The following is a 23,306-nucleotide window of genomic DNA, read 5'->3' on the forward strand; positions in this document are numbered from 1 at the left end:
TGGAGGCAACTTTCATAACTGGTATTGAAATAACAACAAAAATTATTCAACTACGAGTTAACAGAAACAAAAGCTGCAGTTTAAGGTAGACTATGATGTTGAATGATGCACAAATTTGCCTGAATCTAAGCTTAGCTGGGTTTGATAATGTAATAAATGTTGGGTTGGGTTATTTTTTAATGTGAACTCACCTAGGTAAAATTTCCATGCACATTTGATCACATACATGTTTTCCAATGCAAAGACAGAAGAAAAAAGAAGTAATATAAAAAGCAAAAGAACCATAATTATTTTCCAAAATTCACCCATCATGTAGAACAAAAGTCTGAGCAGCCACAGCTATATTTAAAACAAACTAAGCAAAGACTGAAGAAAAGATTTCTTTCCTTCTTCCAGAAATATATTTATGTTGCTTTTTCATTCAGATTTCCATTTAAAGAAATGCCATTTTAATTGGCATAATCTTTTGAAGCAGAACATTTGCCACTTTTTAAACAATAACCAGGGAACAGACATAGCATGTGTAAATGTGTGCCATTTGTTTTTCCTCACCTAGCACCTAGTTTATTATATAGAGTACAGAAACAAAAGCAATTATGCAAAGGACAAAATAGATTTTGTCGAAGGTACATATATTGCACTAATTTGCACCTGAGTATGGTTCATTAATTCCACTGCACTTTTTATCATCTCCTGCTTAATTTCTCTTTTTTTTCCTTTTTTTTTCCTCTCTTGGTAGTGTAAATTCATTCTCTAGCTAGAGCTAAGAAGCTAAAAAGATTTAGGTCATGATTAAATGCTCCAGTACCAATGACTATCAGTAGACATAAACCTATGAAAAAGATTCAGTTTCTCAGTTAATTATGAAGATATCTGACTCCACTGCCTTTTTTTCATTCATTTTCAAGACATTTGGTCAAAATAGCACCATTCCATAGTTTCTACATCTAGGAAGTGTAAATGGACACAGACACTTCTATCTTAAATTAACAGTAGGCAGAACATACTAGCCACTGTGATGAAAATTAACTCTACCCCAGCCAAAACCAGCACAACTGGATGTCAAATGATGGCCTTACAGTAAAAGTATTTTCTTTATGTAATCAAGAATGAGGTGTTTGTCTACAAGGGGTTTGTCAGTAAGTTGAAACAAGCCGAATTAAATAGAATGCTCACAGCTTAATCATGGACTGATAAAATGTCTATGTCTTAACCTCTCTCACTGATAAGGACAAATCAAATGACATTTATTCAGTTGTTACTGAATACAATTTCTTCAGTGAATTAAAAAGGGCTTAGTAAAAAAAAAAAGAAATATATATATATAAGCATAATTCTTTAGAATGGTGTACACTATTAAGATGGGAATCAGAAGCAGACATGATAAACAATAAAACTGGCAAATCGCATATTTAAAACCAGAAATTTCTAGGTACCTAAGCAATCCTTTCATGTGGGCCAACACATAAATAGCAGATTGCATCTTAATATGTGGTTACTTTTAATTTCTAGCATCACAAAAGAAATTTGTAAGGAAGAGGTGCTTAAAACATGACCATATATTGTTGACTCTAAAAGTAGAAGAAGCAGATATGGCAGCTACCCATTGCTAGAAAGAATAGAGGTATTCACAATTTCCACCCTGACTGATAACCCCTCTTCAGTTTGAAGGGAATGTTTTCCTTCAAATTTCCCTTCCTGATTTCCCAGATGGCTGAATCTGGGTCAGACGATTCATGATAAAAGAAGTATGTGAAAAGGTGACTCCAAAGATTCATGTGTAGGGTGATGACAACTCTTTGTTCAATTTCTTGATCTGTTTCTACATTTTTCTAGATACAAATGCTACAAAAATATAATGCTGCTGTAAACTCATGGTCCTCATGTCCTGGCTTTAACAGGAAATACTTACCTTAATTAATACTCTGGTTTCTCTTCAGCTTGTATAAATCTTTTGCCTTTTACTAAAGATTTCCATGGAGATGAACAGGCACAAGTGCCAAGAATTTTTATTTTTTTTCTCATTAGCAACACAGGTGTAGGGCAGGGCTCTCCTCTGGTGAGCAGCAGGGTGATTAAGAGATGCCTCCAGGGAACACGGGGACCCAGAGCGGGGCAAGTGGGAATGAGTCAGGAGGGGCAAACAGGGGCATGGCGCACATCAGAGGGTGTGGCACAGCTCGGAGGGCCTGGCACATCTCTGAGGGTGTTTCATGTCTCAGAGGGTGTGGCACATCTCTAAGGGTGTGGCATGTCTATGAGGGCGTGGCACGTCTCTGAGGGCGTGGCACAGCAGTTTGCCCAGCAGTTCATGCAGGCAGAGCAAACCGGCAGGGTTGCAGGTATTCACCTGCTAGTGGTGTTTTTAGTTGTTTGTTGTGTTTCTGTTGGTTGTTTTTACAGGGGTTTTTTTGTTAGTAATGATTTTTACAGGGTCAAAAACTGTGATTATTAGCAGTGTATGTAACCAAATGGAGCCCTCTGAAAAGGATGTGTCTGTCCAGACCCATTCCTGTGCAGAGTGTTTGAATTTATCAGTGGTACTGGGGGGGGTTGCAGAAGAAGCCTGCCTGTGTTGTGAGCAGGTGAATGATTGCCTTTCACCAGTGGCCAAGCATAGGGAGGAAGCTGAAAGACTAAGGACTTTTGCCTTGAAAGGCTGCATTTCCCCATTCCACAGGGGAAAAGCTGCAAACAGATACAAATGCTGTCAGTACAAGTCTGCTGCTGCAGCAGCTTCTTCTCAGTCTCAACTAGAAATATGGCATGGCCTGCCTGGGTCCTGCACCTCACAGGTATTTCCTGATGGGTAAAAGTATCTGCTAAACCCTTAAGAAATCTAGGATAAAGGGGATGCTCCCTGTCATCTTTGAGTTGAGAAAGGTGGCCTGTGGATGCCAGGCAGGTCCAGTAACTGGGAGTCACAGCCACCTTCTGGAGGGGAGCTTGTGAGAAGAAAACAGCTCCAGGAAAATGGGAAGGGACGGTGTGGGGGGCTTCTACGGTGGCAGATGGGAGCAATGGAACTCCAGAGGATCAAGCAACCTATAGCTGGACTATCAATATTCATATCAAAGAGGGTGTTAGGAGACTGCTAGGTTCAGAGAAAGGCAGCTCTAGTAATTGTTTCTTACCATGGGTGGTCAGCCAGAAGTTGAGTATAAAAGATCCCTGGTAGTTGCAAAGTAAGCACTACCAGTGAAAACGCTTTTGAATTTCTCGTTTTCCCAGAAAAATGTCAGGTTTTTTAATGAACTCTCTTCCTGCTGGCATCCTTTGGCCTCAGTCCTTACAGTAGCAGCATGTCCTGCTCTACCAGACAGCATCTTTAGGGTATCCCCTTTCTCTTCTCAATCAGTGCTATCTTTTCTGGTTACACTGAGTTTACAACCAGAATCAATAACATAGGTAAGGCATGAATAATTTATATCCACCAAGATCAGTTTTGGTCTCCCACAGGAGCCTATAAGAGGGATCATTTTGTAAACTCATCTCTCAGGTTTGGGTACTCACTCTGCCACTTCACAACAGCCAGAGTCATGAGACAACCTATACTTCTTGAAACGTGTATTGCAGCTGTCTTTGCTTTGTCAATAAAAAATTGATTCTGCAGATGGGTCTTATTGATATTGTAGGAAGTTTAGCCACATCATTTTTCTTCTCACTTTCCTGCTTGAATTCAGTTCTAAAATACCTATGTAATATCTCCTGCTATATGAAAATATTCATTTGGCCTGATTCCAGCTACATTTATTTTGGATTTATAGTTGTTAACTGTCTTCTGTTAAATAAATGCTGATTTACATTACCTTGAGTCCAACTTCACCAGCCATTATCCCAGGCTTCAGAAATATCCTCTAAAATCTCTCTCAGGTATTTCAAAGTTAACCCACAGCAGCAGACAGGTTAGACAGCCTGACTCATGTTAACAACCAATTTTTTCCCCATCTATTTAATAGCTCGTGAAGTTTAAAAGCCAGGTTCCTCAATTACTTTTTGCATTTCAGCCAATTCATTCTGGTAACGTCTCCCTGTAAAAATGAGATAACATGCTGTAAAGATAAAAGTGTACCAATATGCACTTTACTGAATGTCTGCATTATGGGGGTTCTGCATGTCAGAGCTGCTGTGCTAGTAGAAGATGACTTGAAATAAGCCCTTTAATTGATCTTCACATCAAATGCTCTGAAAAATGTAAAAAAGGGGCTTAGACTGTCAGTAGTAGGGTTAGCTGACAGTGTATTGTCTCCACTCTAATTTCTTCAATGTGCATGGTGATAACAATGGCTAAAATTCATCTGCTGTCATGTGTCAATGTATTTCAACAACCATTAACAACTGGCTGTTAGAATGTTTTCTTGTATTTCTTTCTTGAATATAGAATCACTAAAGAAGTGTCAGGGTATTTTAGCATACTATCTCCTAGGTCATTTGTGGTGCCCATTTTTGCATGAAACATGCTTTTTCACCATCTCTGGCTGTCACAGAAGTTCACAGTGTTTATAGAGAGGAAAAATGTTGGGAAACCGTTCCAGTCTGCTGCAAGCTTTCTGAGAACAGATGTCAGCTACACATAAAAAACCCCCTTGGCTCAACTGAGTTTACCTTATAGACATCCTTGGGCTATTAGAAAAACAACCTTGACTTCTGTTCCCCATCACATAGAATTAGTGTGCTGTTGACTTTATGCTTGATCTAACACCACTGAACTTAGTAGTCTTATACCAGGGATGAATTCGGCCCTTGGTCTTTAAAGCAATCTTTCCCCTTGTGTGTAACAAAAACACCATATGGTGAGTCCTTGGCTTGGTATCCATAGCTCAGCTTGCTATCACTCCTTTGTGATGCTGTTGCTGGAAAAGGTTAAAGCCTGCAGATCTGGTTCAGTCAATTCAAAATCTGCAGCAACAGAGGGTGAAAAAGGAGTTAACAGAGAGCTTCATCCATAAAAGTCCTCCTGCTCATACTGCGGGGGCTTTACAGGCCCTCACACACGTTGAATTGTTCACTGTTTATGGAATCATGGACTTGAGATGCACATAGAATCAGAACAGCAATCCTCTTCCTAAAATGTTCAATTATTCCTGTAGTTCAGTCAGTGAGACATTCCTCCTCCTAACTACTTGGAAAAGCAGCAGTGCCTGGATAAGCTCCCCTTCACAGCATCTCAAAGGAAGCCTTTGCCATAGAATATGTTCACCAGTAGTACAGCAAGGAGTTAGTGAGCCCTGAGAAGCAGCTTTGTCATAGTGCACAATGTATTCACAAACAATCTGAGGAGCTTCACTCAAAAATTCTCCTCCCCATGTTGAAACTGTCAGCCAGGAAACTACAGTTACCTCAATATATCTGCTGAATTTAGTTGTCCAAACTGCTTTTTCCCTATACTGGTAAAAACCTGTGCTTGCATGTTGCAAACTGGGTGAAATTGCAATTTGACCATGCCAGTTTCTTCAAAGCCTCTTCAGTGGTTTCCTCCCTACAGCCATATTATGGTATCCCTGTGCCATGACCTGCAGAGCTGCCCCTCTGCCTTTTGCCACCTGCCTTGTAGCAGGATTAGCCCCTGTTTGGTCTGGGTTTTGCCAACCTTTGACTTGCTGTTTGTCTCAAGCATGTCTCCAGTTTCTCTGCTGAGCTGCGTGTGGAAAATAGCTTGCAGATAGAAAATGTCAGTTTGATGCTTTCAGCTCTCCCCCTGAAGCTGTTCAAACACATTCAAGACTTCTGCTGTTGGATATCAAAATACTAAATTAAGATTTTTTCTTATTTCTAGATGGGTTTGTCCATAAAGAAGAATTCAAACACCCTTATATATAAAGAATGATATTGCTTTATCCAAAGTTTTAGGAAGTGTTGAGTTTCTTTTGCAAATAAATTAATTAGTCTTTCACTTGAAAATCAATCCTTTAGGGACTTTTCATGCTGTTTCCAATCATGCACTTGTCTCAGCTAAGCTTAGAAACAGAGAGACAGCTCTTCAAACTTCCTGTATCATTAAAATTCACAGAGCATTTATGGAAGAAGAACCATTAAAAGATTTATTTCAATGTTACTGGTGGGGTTGTTTTCTCTTGTTTTTAATAATTGATGGTTCTTTTTCCTGCAGAACAAGTTTGTACACTTGCAGTATGGCACAGAGGAAAATTCACAGAGCATAGATGAGCTTGAGAGGTGCTACCTCTTCTGAGTCCCTCCTCATTTGAGGGGGAGAGGCAAACTTTTCTGAAGAGCAATTCTAGAATGAAAGCCCATTTTAAGGCATATAAATCTTCTCCCAAAGGAGCCTTCTCTGTCAGCTGGTGACAGGCCTGGAGGTTAAAATCTTCAGTACTAAAGTTAGCCTTTGTGGACGCCCTTTCCCATTGCAGGGCTTTTTACTGAACAATCACCTACTTTCTATTTCACAGATTTCTGCCTCATTGGATGCACTGAAGGGAAAAACAGCCTGTGTCAGTACTTATTTATTTTTCCTGCCAGCCTCTCTGTCAACCTGTAGTCTTTTGCTTTATTTACTGCCAACTCTTCAGACCCTACTCCAAGTGCAGAAAACATATCATTTTCCAATCCAACTGTGAGATGAGAGGGTAGGATTGTTCTCCTTTTACTAATCAGGACATAAAGGGCAATGAAATTACAGACATAAAAGAAAACTATAAACGCCATGAGACACATGAGCAGGGTTTGAATGTTCAGAGCAGAGCTCCTGTGGCTGGGGCAGCAGCTGATAAACATTCCAGAGTCTTCATGCTTTGTATGAACCAGTACCAGTGGAGGATGAGATTCACAACTTAGCAGAGGATTTTCCAGCTTTGATGGCTGCTGTGTCTCTAGCATGTGTGGGTCCATTTCTGCACTTGGAGAGATGCTTTGCCCTCCCCTAGGCCTGCATCTCCCTGTCCCTTTAGCTTGTTCCTATCCAGTCCTCTTCTGAACTTCTTAGAGGCTCTCTCTCTATGATCCTGAATGCCATACTCTCATCTGCAGATCTTTATTCAACTCTTTGCATCCTTTATCCATCTCTTTGCATGCGTTCACTATTTTCAGCCTTGCTGTCCTAGTTTCACGGTGTGTTTCCCTCTCCCAGCACACTTCTCACTCATCTAGGTCTTTTGCCTTGAAAGGCTGCATTTCCCCATTTCAGAGGCTGCCATGCTTTCTCCTGGGCTCCAGCAACAGCCACACTTAGGGCAGTGGAACAGGCATTTTCATAGACCCATTGCTCATAGCAATCATAAGTAATAATTTCAATAAGCAAAAAATTCTATTTCAGAGTCACTTTGCACACTCTTCAGAAGGAGGAGCACCGAAAATGTGAAAAACAGTAAGGATTTTTTTTGCAGGTTAGTAAGTTGACCATTATTTAGTAGGCATTCTTTGAAACAGCTGCTTTCCTTAGTCAAAGCAGGAATATATTGGAAGGCCTTATTCCACAGAGTCTTGGTCTCAATGGAACATAGACCAATTACTAGTCCTTGCTGATACTGTTGGAAACTTTTTTAAAGAAACTTTCTAAAAGAAATTCTGTCTGAAGTGCATTTGCTGACAGGGAAAATTTTAGCAGCAACAGCTGAAATTTGACAAACTGGTAGATAATTGAATGCAGGATTTTATACAGAAAGTGTTAGATGGCAGCCGTTTTTATGCTCATATTCCTACTCAGCTCCATTTATAATGTGCCACTTTTCAATTGCTACAGTAATGGATGAGAAAAATATTATTCAACTTTTCATCATTTTCTTGCAATTATAAATGGAATAATTACATTAAGTGTATCAATTTTTTCACATAAAATGTGTTGGTGGTTTCAGGATATTCTTATTTCACTTTTAATGACGAAATGCATAACACTATTTTGGACTGAAATCAATAGTCCAATCAATATGTAGTCATGATCATTTTTTAAGTTATTATGAATATGTGTTATTTTTGGTAGTCAAGTTCTTTGCTTTTTCTACTTTATGTATTGTTTGATTTTACTCATACTAATGTGTAAACACTGTTGCAGAAAAATTGTGTTAGCAGGAAAAACAGGTTATTCTTTTTAAGGTAATTGTTTTGTTGAATCAACATAAACTGCTTGCTCTTTCTCTAGACTGCTGCAACTCATAGGAAGATTATGAGTCACCAAGCAGCAGACCTCTGTAAATGGAATAGGAAATTAGATTTGTAAGAGCTTTTCCATTTAGGCATGGAAGCTGTTCTAAAATCATAAGCATTGTTTGAATCTTCGTGAAACTGTTGTAATGTAATTACAGCTAATAAAGAAAGTTCAAAGGGCTATTTGGGTAGAGCAAATGAAATAGTCAGATAAACCCCACCTTTATCAGAGGAAGTAGCTGGTTAGCTGGAAGGGCTTGTATCCCTATTTCATTTCTTTTCTGTGACACAAGAAGACAGTGTTCACCCTTAAACAATACAGAATAGACAATCTTGAAGAAGCCCTGAGGTATTTTGTTTCAATACCCTTACTTTAACAAATGCAAACTGGCACTCTCCATTAACTGTGTGTATGCAAAAACGCAGGCTGGGGCTTTTCCTCTGACTGCAGAAACTATGGGGTAATCAACCGAACACTCCACAGAGCTCCTACCCATCTGCCATATGACACAATTTAATACACTGCATTTTTTGTAATCCCTAGACAAAATTGCACATCTGTTAGCTGCATTAGCCACCTGGGCTTGTAATAATATTTCTGAAGTATTTTAAAATAAATGTGTTTCAAAAAAGTTGGTGCATTTCTTTGAAATTGTCTATCAGAAAAATGCATTCTCAAAGTCCAAGTTTGCAGTGATTACAATTCCAGTTTTTTCACCTTCAGCTGCTCTCAAACAAAAAGATAAATCCTGGGAATCGTGAGCATAGATATTTATAAGCTACTGGAAATGGGTCTAGACAGTACCTGTTTCTCCTCCTGTGGTAATATCTCTAGGTTTCCAACTATGTAGGCAAAAAAAAAAAAAAAAAAAAAAAAAGCTTACTTGCATCATATTTATCAGCCCTTGAAATGAACTTCAAGTTTAGCAGTGCTTACAGTTTTACAGTTGCAGGATAGTGCTTACTTGTGATGGGAGCACAGGGTAGTTTACCTTGCACAAGCTACTGACTTTTCATTTCTTTATTTTGTGGCAGGGACTCGGCACACTACAACTGTATTTGCTTTCTGTGAAGCAGGACTCTAGGTCTGTCCTTGTCAATGGTTAAAAATAGCTGAGAAGGCAGATGCTTCTTTAATGGGAAAGCAGAAAATAGGGCTGGGACTATAACTTATCCTACTGACATTATCAGACAATTACCTACGTTTCCTGAACTCATGTGTATATTCTGCCTTTGGGATGCTCAGTAACACTGATGGAAAGACACATGATGTAGTATTTATGCACAGCAATACTGAAAGCATACGTATGTTACAGCAGAGCATCCAATGGCTTTTGTATTTCTGATACAAAGATTAGTGCATACATGTGTTATTGAGAAATAGTATTTAGTTTCTGAGACATCAGCAGAGGGCAGGGTCACTTTATTCTTTTTCAATTCACTGAGTGTGAAGAAACAATTAGGAGTTTTAACTCAATATCATTGAAATAGCATTTTCTTAGGTAGTGTTCTTGGGAAGTTAAATTTTATCTTTATTATATGCTTTACACAGTTTCCACAAGGGGTAAATGATTATTAATAGCAGATCTTGCACATTTAATGAGCACCTGCTATGCAGTGTGGGTCGGTGGTTTTGATGAAGCATTACAAAACACTCGCTATAATTAGTACGGTAAGGCCTTTCAAAAAGCTGCCCTGTCTGTAGAAAATCAGATTCTGAAACTTACTTTGTGGTGGTTGTACTACCTGCTAATTTAAACAAGTTTCTGGCTGTTTGGGCAACACTTATTAAATTGTCAACTTTTCTGAGAAGTGCTTAGCAGTAGTGGTTGAAACCAGGCAGAAATGTCCTTATTTGATGAGGCCAATTGCCCATTTATATATCTCTCCTATCTTTGACAATGACTTGTGTGAAATTATTCAAGGGGAAATGCAAGAGAGTGCCTCCTATACAAGTACAAAACCTCATCCTTAATTGAAAGTTTCTTTTTAGTAATCCTCTAGTACATTCCCTGCAAGCAGGTGTATGACATATAAAATGGGTGATTCTTGTCTAATTTAGCCCTCTACTTGCTTTTTTCTTGTGAAAAATCTTTGTTCAAACATGCATTGAATGGAGCAGCACTGCTATGCCCATGCCACACTGCTAAGTTTGGACATGGCCTGTACATGACCTATTCACTGTCTCCATCTTCAATCTGCCTCATTTATTTACTCTATCACTTCTGCATGCAGAACAGCCAAAAAATCCTCCCTTATACAGAAGCCCCATATCTCTACATCTGTTCATAGCAAAAATAATTAACAAGAAGATCCTTTTTAAGTTTAATATTAAAGTGGATTACTAAGATCATGACATTTACTTCTTTATTTATTTATTTATGAGGGTTATTTTCAGCAATATTGCTTCCTTTCATGCAAAAGCTTTGATTTTGTCTAAGGTTTTTCTTTAAACCAAATTAACTTATACCAAATGTTGCTGCTAAGAAGGCAATGTTATCCTAATCTGAAATGATTTGCTTTACTTCTGAAATATTAAAATGTTCTTTGAAATGCTCAATCAAACAGTTCTAATAGGAATTTTTAAACAGTTAATTCTGCAAAAAATGTTCATGTTACTTTTGAAATACTCATCAGTAATGAGTACTGAGAACTGGCCTTATGTGTTTGCTTATTGAACTGAAAAAAAAAAGTTAATATAATATTTTGTTTTAGTCAAATAACATCCTTGGAATGTAACTTTGAAACCATAAAAATCACAAAATAATTTTTTTCACTGAAAACTGCTTAATTAGCTGATGAAGCAGGTTAAATTACCTTTAATTTCAAATTAAGCCCTTCCAAAAGCCTATGAAATAACTTTAAATTATCTAATAGAAGAAAATATGCTGCAATTTAATAAATGAAATGCTGGGGAGATATTTTAACAGAATTTACTGCAACCACACTGTCTTCTAGTTTCATGACCGGCTATTCTTCCAAACACTATGGTGAGTAGTGGTTTAGAAACCCAAATTCTTGTAAATAACTAACTGTTCTGTTGCTGAAAGAAATTTATTGCATCTTTTGGTTTACATAGTAGTAAGACTCATTTTCAAACCCCACTTTTACTCATTTTTGCTTGAAGGACAAAAAACAGGAAAACCATTTAATACAGAGTATGATACATAAAGCTGTGAGATTGCTGTGGGCAACTTGATCATTAAGTTTGAAATTCAGTTTAACTAACTTTTCCATGCACATTATGCAAAGTTATATTCAGATTCAGAAAATATTTCCAGCATGAGAAAATATTGGTGCAAAATAAACACATGGAAAACTATCAACTCAAACACTGAAAATGTGTTTGTAAATACAAGTGAAGTTCTGCCTTATGCTTGTGGAAAATTCACTTTGCTTCAAAAATATAAGCACTTAAAAGCAAGATATTTTTAAGATAGTCGTAGTATATACCAGTTTCTTCAGTTTATTCTTCAGTCTTCTCTGTTCACAGTTTGGCTAAGTAATTGCCAAATCTGAACTAAGCATATTTGTGATGCTGGTATCTTATGATTACAGTGTGAAGCATGTAGACATTTTGTGTATGCCTGTATCATCTACACCATGTTAAGAAACATTTTTCCTTTCACGTATTTTGGCTCAGGGAAAGCACTTGTTTTAGCAGGGTCAAAAAGCACTGCAGGCAGGATGCTAGTTCAGACTGAATCATTATATTTACATTTTAGAGAAATCAGTTCAGTTTCCAATTAAAAAAAAAAAAAGTAAATATTATGCTAATGTACCTAAAGACTCTAGTGTTAGTTTCTTATATATTTCTTGGGCTCAAAGTACAGGAAATGAAATAAATCTGTCTTCTCTCCACTTCCCAAATCCCTATAATCGGTTCCTAACAATAATTTGCAAAATGATGGGCAAAATATTTCATATATTGCTGATATGATTTGGGAAAAAGCTAATAAAAAAAGGAGGGCTTTGATCAAAGACTCCTCTTGAAGAGAAGATGCAGTTTATTTGGAGGTTAATAATCTTGGAGTGCTTCAATACTTTAGATCTGCTACAATAAAGCTGTCAAAATATTTTTAATTTCAGAAGCCTTGACTTCAGAGAAGCAGCTCTTACTGTCACAATGATCCATGACCTAGTTACAAAGAGATTTGTTTCCTTTTTTTCTCCCCAGTTCCCTTCCCTTCCCTTCCCTTCCCTTCCCTTCCCTTCCCTTCCCTTCCCTTCCCTTCCCTTCCCTTCCTTTCCCTTCCTTTCCCTTTTCCTTTGCTTTATTTTATTTTATTTTATGTTATTTTATTTTATTTTATTTTATTTTATTTTATTTTATTTTACTTTAATTTTACTGCCTGCGGTGAGATGGCTTAAGGAGCAGAATCACTCCAGAGGCAGAAGAAGGGAGCCTGTTGGCCAGTCCAAGTGCCAGTACAGAAGGCCGGTGCTGCCAGAGCAACCTGAGCTCCAGCTACACAAACAAGGTAAAATAGTACAAGTTCTGTACATTGTTGTGTACAGCTGTGTTCTGTCACAAGTAGTCTGCAATGAAAGCAGAGTAAGCTTCTCCCCTCAGTTCCTTTTCCTTTGCTGGCCTTAGTTTAGTTTAGGAATTGCCCTAAGAATATATATGTAACCACTTACATCAAAATAGGGTAGGTAGATCAAACGTAATGTCCCTGAGAGCCAAATAACTTCACACACAAAATCCCAAAGCAGGAGAGAAAGTTGTTCCATGTTTCAAGGACCTAAGAAATGCTTTTTCTTTCAAATGAGTGGTTCAGGCATAGATTACTTTTCAGGTTTTAGAAAAAGCACCAGAGATTGCTTTTATATACTATTTTCAAGTCACACCTGCTCACCATGAGGCAAGATGTCAGAAAATAATGAAGCAACATTATACATATTGAAGTTGCAAGATGGGAAATGGGAATCAGATCAAAGGTCTCTGAGAGATGAAACTTAGAAACAAATGAATTTCTGACACTGAAGAGTGAATAGACTATCTTTGAAATTCTTTCTTCAGTCATTGGAGCATGCCAATTGGCTTTCTATTTCTTTTTTTTCCCTCATCTTCTTTATTTTAAAACATCTCGTATGACAGAATTAAGTATTACAAACACTAAATTCATTACAGCTGCTGATGTAAATTTTGCACAAAGCAAAAAAAAAAAAATTACATTTTTTTTTTCCCTTGGACTAACCTTTCCTTCCTTGTGAGGAAAATACATTAGTGTATTTTACTGACCTGAATACGTGTTCTGGATAAAACTACAGAAAGATTGCCATTTCACATATTAATCTCTGGGAATTTGCACTGTAGTGGTGGGTTTCCTGTATGCTCCCTGATTTGTTGCTTTTTGGGAAGTGCAGCTCTCTGCAATTTTTGCATTTGGACCCCTATACAGAATTCAAACATGGTGATGCAAACAAGTGTGAGCACTTGCAAAGGAGATTAGTCCAGCCTACTAGGGAGTCAATCAAAATTATGCAGAATATTCTCATGTTGGGCTGCTGTAGCTGTCACCATCAAAAGCAGGGAGCTCATTTCTCTGGGAACCTCTCATTTCTCATTTCTCTGAAGGGAGCCCCTGTAACTGGCACTGCAGCTGCTGCTGCGCTGAAGGCTGACACGTACAGTGCAGGTGATCAGACTCGAGGGACTGAGCAGGCAGTGGGGCTGGGGACACATCTGGCCCAGCTGTGACCCAGATCCCTGGGCTTGCAGGAGACACCTGACTGACCTCAGGTGAGGGCTGGGGCCATGCAATGAGTTCTCACCTTTTGAACACTGTTGGACTTCCATGTCACCCCAGAACAGAGTATGCTCCTTTGATTTTCAGCAGAGTGCTTTCAGCTGCTCTCCTTACATACTGTAAATGCTGCCCTGCACTGAAAATAATCCTCTCTTCAGTTATTTTTGTTTGTAAATGTCACAACATCATAGATAAAACCTTAGAAAGGTATTTCTTTTTTTACCCTGTATTAATTCATTGATATTCTAACCATATTTAATGTCAAAGGCAAAATATTTCCCATGAATCTATGGTCAATTAACTTTTCAATGTTCTTAAATAATCCTTTGCCAGAAACAGTAATGCTTATAGTAATGAAAATTGCTTCCCAAATCCACAGAGTGTTGAAAGTCTTTGGAAAATAAGATATAATAAAGAATATTATAAAAGAAAATACAGAGATGAGCTTATTTCTTTACCAAAAAGTCAGGCCTGCGAGTCAAAGTGAATTTAAATAATTGTTTTTCAATTTTTAACAGACTTGCAAGAAAGTCTATTGTTTCCTTTGACATAGTAAAACAATTTTGAGAACAGGCAATCATTTGAAATGACTGTGTAGGTGTCATGCTTAGCTAATCATGAAATGTCATTTTCAAAAACATTAATGTATTCCTATTAGAATGGGAGTCAAAGTAATGCACTTTGTAAATGAGATCAGCATTCATTAAGTCTGGAGAAATACTATTCACTGGCTGCACCATAATGCTGATTCCTGTCTTCTAGTAATAAAAGCTGTCATGCTTCCTCCTATGAAGTGCTTGACAGCTGAGCACTGATAAGATGAACAAACAATAAAACCCACACATAACCCCTGCAAACAAACAACACTCCTGCAAAGAGAGAGCAAAGCTGTAACAGCGGATTATAGAAATTCAAATGCAACAATGGAACTAAACTTCCAAGATGGGTTCCACATTCTACAAAAATGTTCTTGTATTCAGTTCTTACCCAGGTCAGTGGGATAGGGGGATTTGTAGTACTCTTCGAGGAAGATCCAGGCCTGGAAGGTCACATTGGGATGGTTTTTAATCAGCTCTTAGAATGAACAAAATATATTCTGAACCTGTTGTGTAAATCTAATTAAACAGTACAGCTCTTTCTATTGCATGATGAAGCTTATTCTAAAGCAGTTAAGGAGTTACTGTCAGATCAAAAGAAAAATATCTCCCCCACAACTAAATATACAGCCCTAGACAATAAGAACACTTTTATTTTGGATTTAAGCAATTCCGCCTTTTCCCCTACTTTTTGTAAAATTCTCTCCATAAGCCTAACATGCAAATTTTCACCATCCTTTAAGGACTAGTGAAAGTGAAATCCTGGAACACAAAAGCTAAAACCTCTCAGACTTCACTTAGTTTACTTTCTGAAGCAGTTATTTATGTGGCAATGTCAATTTTTCAGGAATTCATGCATGAACTTGTAAAAAAACCCCTATTTCCACTTTCCAGTAGTACAGTAAGTTTTTTGACATACATATTAGTGATAGACTGAACAAATAAACTACCTGGAAAAATTTAGAGGGTTGAAAAATAAGGAAATTTTTCCAGACCAGTAAACTGCTTCATGTAGCCTTCTCATAAACCAAGAGCTGCCAAAGCACACATTGAAGCCCACATTTTCTTCTGTTTGTACTTTTGTACCATAAATCACAATGTCAAAGCCTGTTCTATTTTACTGCTTTTAACTTTTAGGCTGAGATAATAGAACAAATATATTTTCTTGGAATGATAGGTACATAATATTTTCTGATGAAAAACAACAAGCAACTATAGAGTAACTAACAATAAAGATGGGGCAAAATTTATTCTTCTTGTTGTCTGGAAGTGTTATTTATAATGACAGGCTTTGTGCTAATGCCCAGCACACAAAGTGTACTCACTGAGGCAAAAAAATAGGAGTATGTATTTAAAACTTTCCCAACATACAACCTTCTTTGTTAACATTTTAGAATTTTGCCTACAAGACCTTTTTGATACATGAAAAGGGCATTTTATTCAACATTCTAAATCCTAATTATTTTCCAGTTACTTAAGAGAAACTGGGCAAAGTAACTTGATTATAGTGGAATAAAGACAGGTTTTCAATCAATGACTCTAACAATCATGCATAAAATTCTAGAAAAACTGAGAAATGCAGTTTTAATCAGTGGTGGTTTGGGACTAATATTGCCCTTTATTATATATGCCTGCACAACTTTTTCAAAATGAGTCCCAGTCTGTTCTGAATTGTTACTCTTTCATTGCTTTAACACTTCAGCGTTTATAATCGTGATGGTGGAAACAGAAAACAGTTCAGTGTGACTCAATTGACCTATCAGTTTTCTAAATCTAAGATTTGTCTTTTCTTCCCTGTAGCCTGGATCTTCTCCTCGGGTCCACAATTTTGGAATAATCATGCTTTCTTTTTTTATTTAGACATGGCATTTTATTTTGGTGTTAGCTATGAAAACAAAGGCAATCCCCATTTGCACAGAAGTATGACTATCTCTTATAAAATCCATTCAATGTGTTAGTAAGTATGAAAAAAGGTGAGTATTCAGACACTGAAGTAACAGGCCCTAGTTCTATTGACAGAGAACTCTACTAATGTGACTGAAAGTTAATATGGTTTTTGTTTGCTCATACACTTTTTCCTTTAGGACAACGTTAGTGTCCATCTTATATTTCCTCCATGTCAAGTGGGAACCATAGGATTTCTGGTCAGAAATGAGATTAATTTATCTACCTCTGCTATGCAGATTTCTTGGGAAAGCATTGTTCTTTCCATTCATTGTTTGAATACTAAATCAACTTTGGTTACTATGGCCCTGCCTGAATTGTTGGATAAATTTGGTTCAATGCTGTTTGTCATGTTTTGGGTCATACCTGAATTATTCAGTGATCTCATGGGTATCCTCACCCATGCAAGACAGAGTTAGTCCAAGGGAAAACTAAATTCTTCATTGACAGTCACTAGCATTTGAGGAGACTAATGGATCTCAATGTCCTACTGTGATATTTTGCTAACAAGAATTGAGTGAACAGTCAAAAAGGCAATCATTGCATGTGAACAACTCTGAGACATTGGCAGGATCAACACATATCATTGCTAGTCAGCCAGCACAGTGTCTGCAACCTGCCATTTTCATTTATTCTTCATATTTTTTTTACGTACAGAATACAGAAATGTTGAGGATTTAATGAAGGTGTATTGGAGATGTTTAAAATTCACCCTTTTACCTTTTCTTTCTAAATTTTTATTTTGTTTTTGGTAAATTAACTTGGGTATCTATGCAGGGCTATTCTGTATACTGGATATTCTTCTGAACCAACAGTATTCAAGGGAAGTCTCTCTTAATTTTAACACCTATTTATACTTGTTAGCCTAAAATCTTCTCTTGCCTACCATTTATGTTTGTTCTCTTGCTTCCTTTTCAAAGACGCCTGTACTTCCTGAGAGAGATGCACCTAGGGTAAGAAGCCATGCTGCCATTCATTTTCACCCCCTGCTCACATTCCGTAAGAAGCTGGCACTAACAGTGTATGTGTTCAGTCATTCATCTCAGTATTGGAGGATGTAGCAAGTCGACTTGTTCCTGTCTCTTGAAGGAGAATACTTGCACTTGAAACAGTCTTCTCATCAATCCAAATGGTGAGCTGAGAAAATTAGAATGGATAAGTATAGTTATCACTGGTGCTATTCTACACAATCATTAGTTAAGAGATATACTGAAGGCTGCTAAATTTAAACCCATCCTGAAAACATTTCTGTAAGAATCCTTTCCAATAGGTCTCTTATTTAATAGAAATAATTGCAATAAACATGTATGTGTTTCTAGGTATTTGTAATGAGATTAAAGACAGAGAGGTAAGAAACACCCTCTCTGCTACATCTGCATGATTTCTACCAAATAGCTCATACAAAACCAGTTTCCAAAAAGGATAAATGCAACACACAAATTTCAACACTAATTTTTTCTTGCTGTGCTACAAAATCTTTGAAAACTCGTAAATGGACCCATCTGATTTATCATTTTATTTTATATACATTAAGGAATGTCCCTTTCAATTAAAAAAATAATAATAAAAAAAGCATTCTTTTCCTGTTTCCAATAATGGAATACACAAACCTAAACTTAGCCAGCAAAACTTTTGCAGCGAAGACTTTTTCTTGTGGAGCAATATAATGCCCCTTGCAAACAAGAAAAATGCATGAGCATAGCTGAATCTACATAAATTTTACATTAAAATAAGTCCTTGTGAAAATGTTGTTATGCTAATTGCCTGACTCAGTATGATATCATGTCAAAATGTAATCATCCAAATTCATCTCTAGATCCAAATGTGTCACCAGCTGCATATACCAACAGTTGAGTTACATGAGCCATTCATTTGGCCCAGTAAGTAATTTATCTAGTTATTTATGTGATCTATATAAAACTAATTTCTTCCCAGGTCGGGACACCACTGCAAAGTTGATTCATGCTTTTGTCATTTCACGTATTGATTATTGTAATTCACTACTTATTGGTTCCCTCATTGCATGTTGCACAGGCTTCAGCTTATGTAAAATGCTGCTGCACATATTGCAGTCAAATTATAAAAGTTTAATAGCATCACTCTGGTTTTAATGAAACCTTGCTGCCTCACTGCTCACCCCTGGAATAAGTACAGTGTCCACAACTGTCAGGGTAATGTGTAATCTTTCTGAGCATTTGCTGATGTTGTGGGGAATGACCTTCCTCTTTTGTCACATATTAGTTTCTTGCTCGATAACTCATGGGGAGCTTGCTGACAGCACTCAGCCATTAGACAAAACCATGGCTAGTTTCCTTCTAAAACCCTAATGCCTGAGTTGGAGGGAACCCACAGCGATCATCAGGTCCAACTCTGAAGTGAACGGCCTATGGTGGGGATCAAAACCAGCACCTTAGTGTTCATAGCACCCTGCTTTGACCAAGAGCTCATCTCGGAGTCACTCATCTACTTTTCTTTCTTATTGCTTGATTTTGTCATTCACTTTAGCCATGCCCTCTGAAATACTTTTTCCAGGGAAAAGGAGAACTATAAAGAAGTTTGATCATAGTCTTTGTGAGCTGTTTATTAAATTTAAGTGATCCTACTTAACTTTTTGGAGTAATAATCTGCTCCAAACACATTTCCCCTGTTTAATGATATATTTGAGTCTCTGCAAGTGATGCTAGATCTCTTACATTTTCCCTAAAATCTGGAAACAGAGCCAACCAACACATTATAAAGGAATTTGGGAAATAAATCTATTTAAATACTCAAAGTTTTCCAAAACTAGATTTTATTTTAAGGTTCACATTATCTTTCAGAAAGAAATTACCAGCTTCTCTTTTCTATTTGGTGCAACTGAAGGAGTATGTAAATAGGTAAGTAGACAGTGAACAAAAAAAAATTGTTTCAAGAGTTCTTGAAAGAGCAGTGCTTCCCTTGTCTAAAGAGAGTTGTCTTTCAAAACAGGGAGGATATATTTACCTTAAATAATGGGGAGAGTTTAGGAAAGGCAGGTGTTTATAAAAAAGTCTACTGTGATGTCTAAACTCTGTATATTTATGTTATGTGAAATTATAGAGAACTTAAAGAAACTGTAAACATAAGGAAAAATAGAGTGGCAAACATACAGCATATCTTACTGTTCTACATATCTCACACAAGGGGTTACAGAAAAAAAAGATTCCTGGACATAAGTAATTACTTAGACAGTGATACAATGATCGAATGTCAGTTTATGCCGCTAGCATATTTTCGATTTAACTGAGTAATAATGATGAATTGAGGGCAATATCTGATGATTAGCAATTAAAAGAAAATATGATGGCCTCAGGTTCAGCTGCTAATTCTTAAATTATGTCTGAACCAAATCCGATTTCATTACTTTAAGATGAAGTTGATTTCCTACCCATATTTTAGTGTGATTGTCAACAGTGAAGATTAGTTTTATTTTTTTTTGTCCAGAGACTTATTTTTAGATGGCCACACAACATTGTGACTCAAGACCAGAAGCAGGTTGGTACAAATGTGTGTTGGTACAGAAGTAGACCAGATGATTTTCTGCACTTAACATGGGACTGGTTTTGTAGCACATTTGTAGTCCCTTTTATGGGACAGACATCAGTTACCTTACACCTGCTCTGCAAAAAGAGGGTGTTGTTGTCAGTTTAAAACCAGCCCTGATATCAACCATGTTCCCCTGAGGGCAAGTTTGAAAACATTCACTCAACTATAAACAGGATTTTCCTTAATGACGAAAATCCTGCCTAGATCATGCACTCAGCTGATAGAAACTTGGGCTGAGGTTTAATTGAACAATCACCTCTCAGGTTTTGTAAACCTGCTTCTATCCACACAGCCAATATTCATTTCAAAGACATTTACAATATTCAGTGCGAATGTATAGTAGCCATTAAGTTGAATTCTAAACTAAATTTATAGGCACTTCTTTACTCGCATTGGGTTTCTAACTAGATCTGAGGCAGGGGCTGCCTGATTCCCCACTTCTGGGGAGACCAGAGCTGCCGGAAGCGCGCCCAGCGTGCAGGCGCTGCCTGACAGCGCTGCGGCCGCTGGGACGGTCGCGCTCCCGAGTCCCAGCCACTCCGCTGCCGCTGCTGCTTCTTTTGCTTTACGGCACACCCAAAGCTCACTGCTAGGCCACGGTGGTCTCTTGTCCTGCCCTCTTCCTGTCCCTGTGTAGGGATGGAGCATCGCTGTGCTTTCAGGAAGCTCTTGGTGGAAACTTCTGCCATTACAAGCTCTTTTGCCCTCGGTGGATGCCTGCACTGGAATCCTTCACGGCTGGGTTTGGAGCACACTCAAGTTGGCTCTTTTAAAACCCAGGGTCCTTTTCCCCTTCAGCGTGCTCAGCACGCCCTTTAACTCCATGCTGCTGTGCAGCTGGAGCAGCGGGACAGGGACCTTTGCAGCCTGAGCTGCCCTTGTTCCTCTGCCCGTGCACAGAACACAGTGGGGAGGAGAACGGCAGCAGGGCCCTGCGTGTCCCCGGGCTCAGGTTTTGCGCCGCTTCAACTCCACGGAGATGCAGGTAAAGTGAAAAACACAAACAGTTTATTAAGGGAAAGCAAAGCGAAGGGGTGAGCTGGGAGGTAAAAAAGGGCATGGGCAGGGCCTGAGGGCTGCAGGGAAGGAGCTGCCAACAGGGAGAGAGATGGCAGGAGCTGCTGGAGCTTCGCACAGGCTCAGCTGTGAGCAGCCAGAGCCGTGCCTGGAGCTGCAGCTGGCCCCTTCTGCTCTGCAGGTGGTCCCATCTTCGATGGGAACTGGAAGTCATCAAAGGAGGCCGGTACAGGTACATCTGGTCCAGGAGACAAACGAAGTTCTTCAGATCTTCTTTCAAATTTCATCTGAATCCATGAGTTCATGGAGGATGGGCTCTCGTCTTCCCTGAGGGCTTGAAGAGCTGGAAGAGAGAGGAACAGAGCCACGGTCAGAAGCCAAATTGAGGGAATCCAAGGAAAGCCTCCTGCCAGGGCCATGCCGGCCGGCTCTCGCCATGGCCAGGAGGGAGCGGGAGACAAGGGCTTCGGGCGGAAGGTGCTGGCCACGGATCCGCCACGTGTCCCAGAGAGCTGTCCGGGCTGTGCCCCCCACGCGGCTGCCCTGACTCACCCTGACTGAGGACCTGGAGCTCCTCCTTCTGCCCCATCATGAGCACTCCGGCCACCCCTGTTAAGACAGAGCATGTGGCGGCGCCGGGCGGCACAGCTGCCCGACACGGGCGCTGCCAGCCCTGCGGCCGCACGCCCTCCTGCCGGGCAGAGCTCGTGCCGGGCCCCTGCCGCACGCTGCCGGCCGAGGGCACGGCTGCGGGAGGGCGGCGGCAGCGCCCAGGGCGGGCGGGGCTGCAGCGGCCCGGGCGCGGCTCCCGCTGCCGGGGCAGCGGCCGGGCCGGGAGGCGGGGAGGGGCGCCGGGCTGCTGGCTCACCGAGGAACCTGACGGCCGCCTCTCGTAGGGGCCTCTGTGGGCTCCGCAGGTGCGGCAGGGCCCAGCGCAGGTGCTCGGCCGCTCGGCTCTCGTCCTGCAGCAGCTGCGGGGAGAGGCGGCAGGGAAGGCTCGGAGCGGGCTCTGCCCCTCGGCCGGGCGCTCCCTGCGCCCGGCACCGGCCGAGCCGGCGCGCACGGCCCAGGGCAGCGAGCAGCGTGGGGGATGCAGGCTGGCGGGCCCGGCTGCAGCGCCGGGCAGGGGCGCAGCTGCCAGCCCCCCGCACTGAGCACCGGGGGCAGGGGGGGCTTCTCCAGTCCAGCCTGTGGCTGGGGCTCCCGGGCTGTCCTTACCAGGCTCTCGGCGAACTTCATCCGCCGCTTCTTCCTCAGCGGCTCCTGGAGATCCCTCCTCCTCAGGAAGCGGGTGGCACAAAGCAAGGCTTCGCGAGACGCCTGCAGAGCAGCAGAGAGCCGCAGGTGGCACCAGAGCCCAGGTGAGTCACACGGGAGCCGGCTCCCTGTGCCAAGGCCAGGGGAGGCTGGAGCCCACGAGGCGCCGGGGCAGGAGGCGGCCGAGCCCCCGGCCAGGGATGCGGCAGCATCACACCAAACCTCACCTCGGCCACCTGCACGTCCTCGTGGTGCCAGCGCAAGAACAGAGGGAGCAGGCTCTGGCTCACAACTGTCATGAGGGGATTTTCCTTCTCTTCCACTCCCAGCTCCAGCACCTTGCTGAAGAGCTGAATGGAGAGCAGCTGCACATGGCTGTTGTCCTGGAGGAAAGGAAAAGTCCTAAGCATCAACTACTCCAGGCTCACTGGGGCAAAGGCCCTAAAATGAACAGGGCACAAAGTTTCCAGACAGGCAGCGTCCAGTGCCCTTGGCTGGAGGCGCAGAGCCTTACCTTCTCAAAGTGTGGCAGCAGGGACTCAGCCAGCTTCAGGGCGGCGGTGCTGGGTATCTCGAGGTCTTTGTCCTGGAGCACATGCGTGAGCACAGAGAGGCTCATCCCGACCATCTCTGCATCTGGATGGGCCAGCAGCTCCACCAGGTGTTGATAGAGGCCTCGTATTCCTCCGGCCTGTGTGCAAGACCAGGCTGTGCTGTGAAGCCGTGACTGGCCGCAGCACCAACAGCTGCTTGGGGCACTCGGGCAGCTGAAGCGGGAGTCGGGAGAGCTGGCAGCAGCTGCCCCTGCTGCCAAAGCAGCCAGCCAAGCCCAAAGGTCTCCCTTCCCCAGCCCCACGCTGCCAGCGCGGCTTCAGCCACTGCCCCCTTCTCACCAGCGAGGGCTCCTTGCTGAGCACCACGAGGCCTCTGAGCTCCAGGCGCAGCCTGTCCCTGTGCTGGCTCGGCAGGTGCCGGGATAGCACCAACAGGGCACTGGGACCGTGTTTGCTCAGGTCCAGACACTCCAGGAGCTGAAAGGCACAGGGCAGTGGCAGGGGAGCGGGCCGGCTCCAGG

The 23,306-nt window shown here is 40.8% G+C and overlaps 1 protein-coding gene and 1 non-coding gene across 2 annotated transcripts; one reads left to right on the forward strand and one right to left on the reverse strand.

Annotated features, from left to right (window-relative positions):
* Positions 1-1,920: 1,920 nt before the first annotated feature.
* Positions 1,921-2,033, forward strand: LOC139592662 (U5 spliceosomal RNA). The gene has a single exon (XR_011680082.1). It is a non-coding gene; the product is annotated as a U5 spliceosomal RNA (small nuclear RNA).
* An 18,970-nt stretch (positions 2,034-21,003) lies between these two features.
* LOC139592655 (uncharacterized) lies at positions 21,004-22,850 on the reverse strand. Its single transcript, XM_071432722.1, has 6 exons — positions 22,746-22,850; positions 22,459-22,614; positions 22,193-22,294; positions 21,843-21,945; positions 21,527-21,583; positions 21,004-21,317 (listed from the first exon to the last, which is right to left on the reverse strand). The coding sequence occupies exons 1-6, from the start codon at positions 22,848-22,850 to the stop codon at positions 21,097-21,099; spliced, it is 744 nt and encodes a 247-aa protein (XP_071288823.1). The 3' UTR covers positions 21,004-21,096.
* Between the last annotated feature and the right edge of the window lie 456 nt (positions 22,851-23,306).

Source organism: Agelaius tricolor, unplaced genomic scaffold (genome assembly GCF_023055355.1).
Source record: "Agelaius tricolor isolate 1412-34295 unplaced genomic scaffold, bAgeTri1.0.p SCAF_8, whole genome shotgun sequence".
Classification (NCBI taxonomy): domain Eukaryota; kingdom Metazoa; phylum Chordata; class Aves; order Passeriformes; family Icteridae; genus Agelaius; species Agelaius tricolor.

Bases quoted from the DNA above. Each gene is read 5' to 3' on its own strand.
- LOC139592655 (XM_071432722.1), bottom strand. From the start codon at position 22,850: ATGAGCCTCTCTGTGCTCACGCATGTGCTCCAGGACAAAGACCTCGAG. The intron at 21,584-21,842 runs GTGAGCCAGCAG...CTGTCTTAACAG, and splicing joins GGCGGCCGTCAGGTTCCTCG to GGGTGGCCGGAGTGCTCATG. The intron at 21,318-21,526 runs GTGAGTCAGGGC...TCTCTCTTCCAG, and splicing joins GCTCCAGGTCCTCAGTCAGG to CTCTTCAAGCCCTCAGGGAA.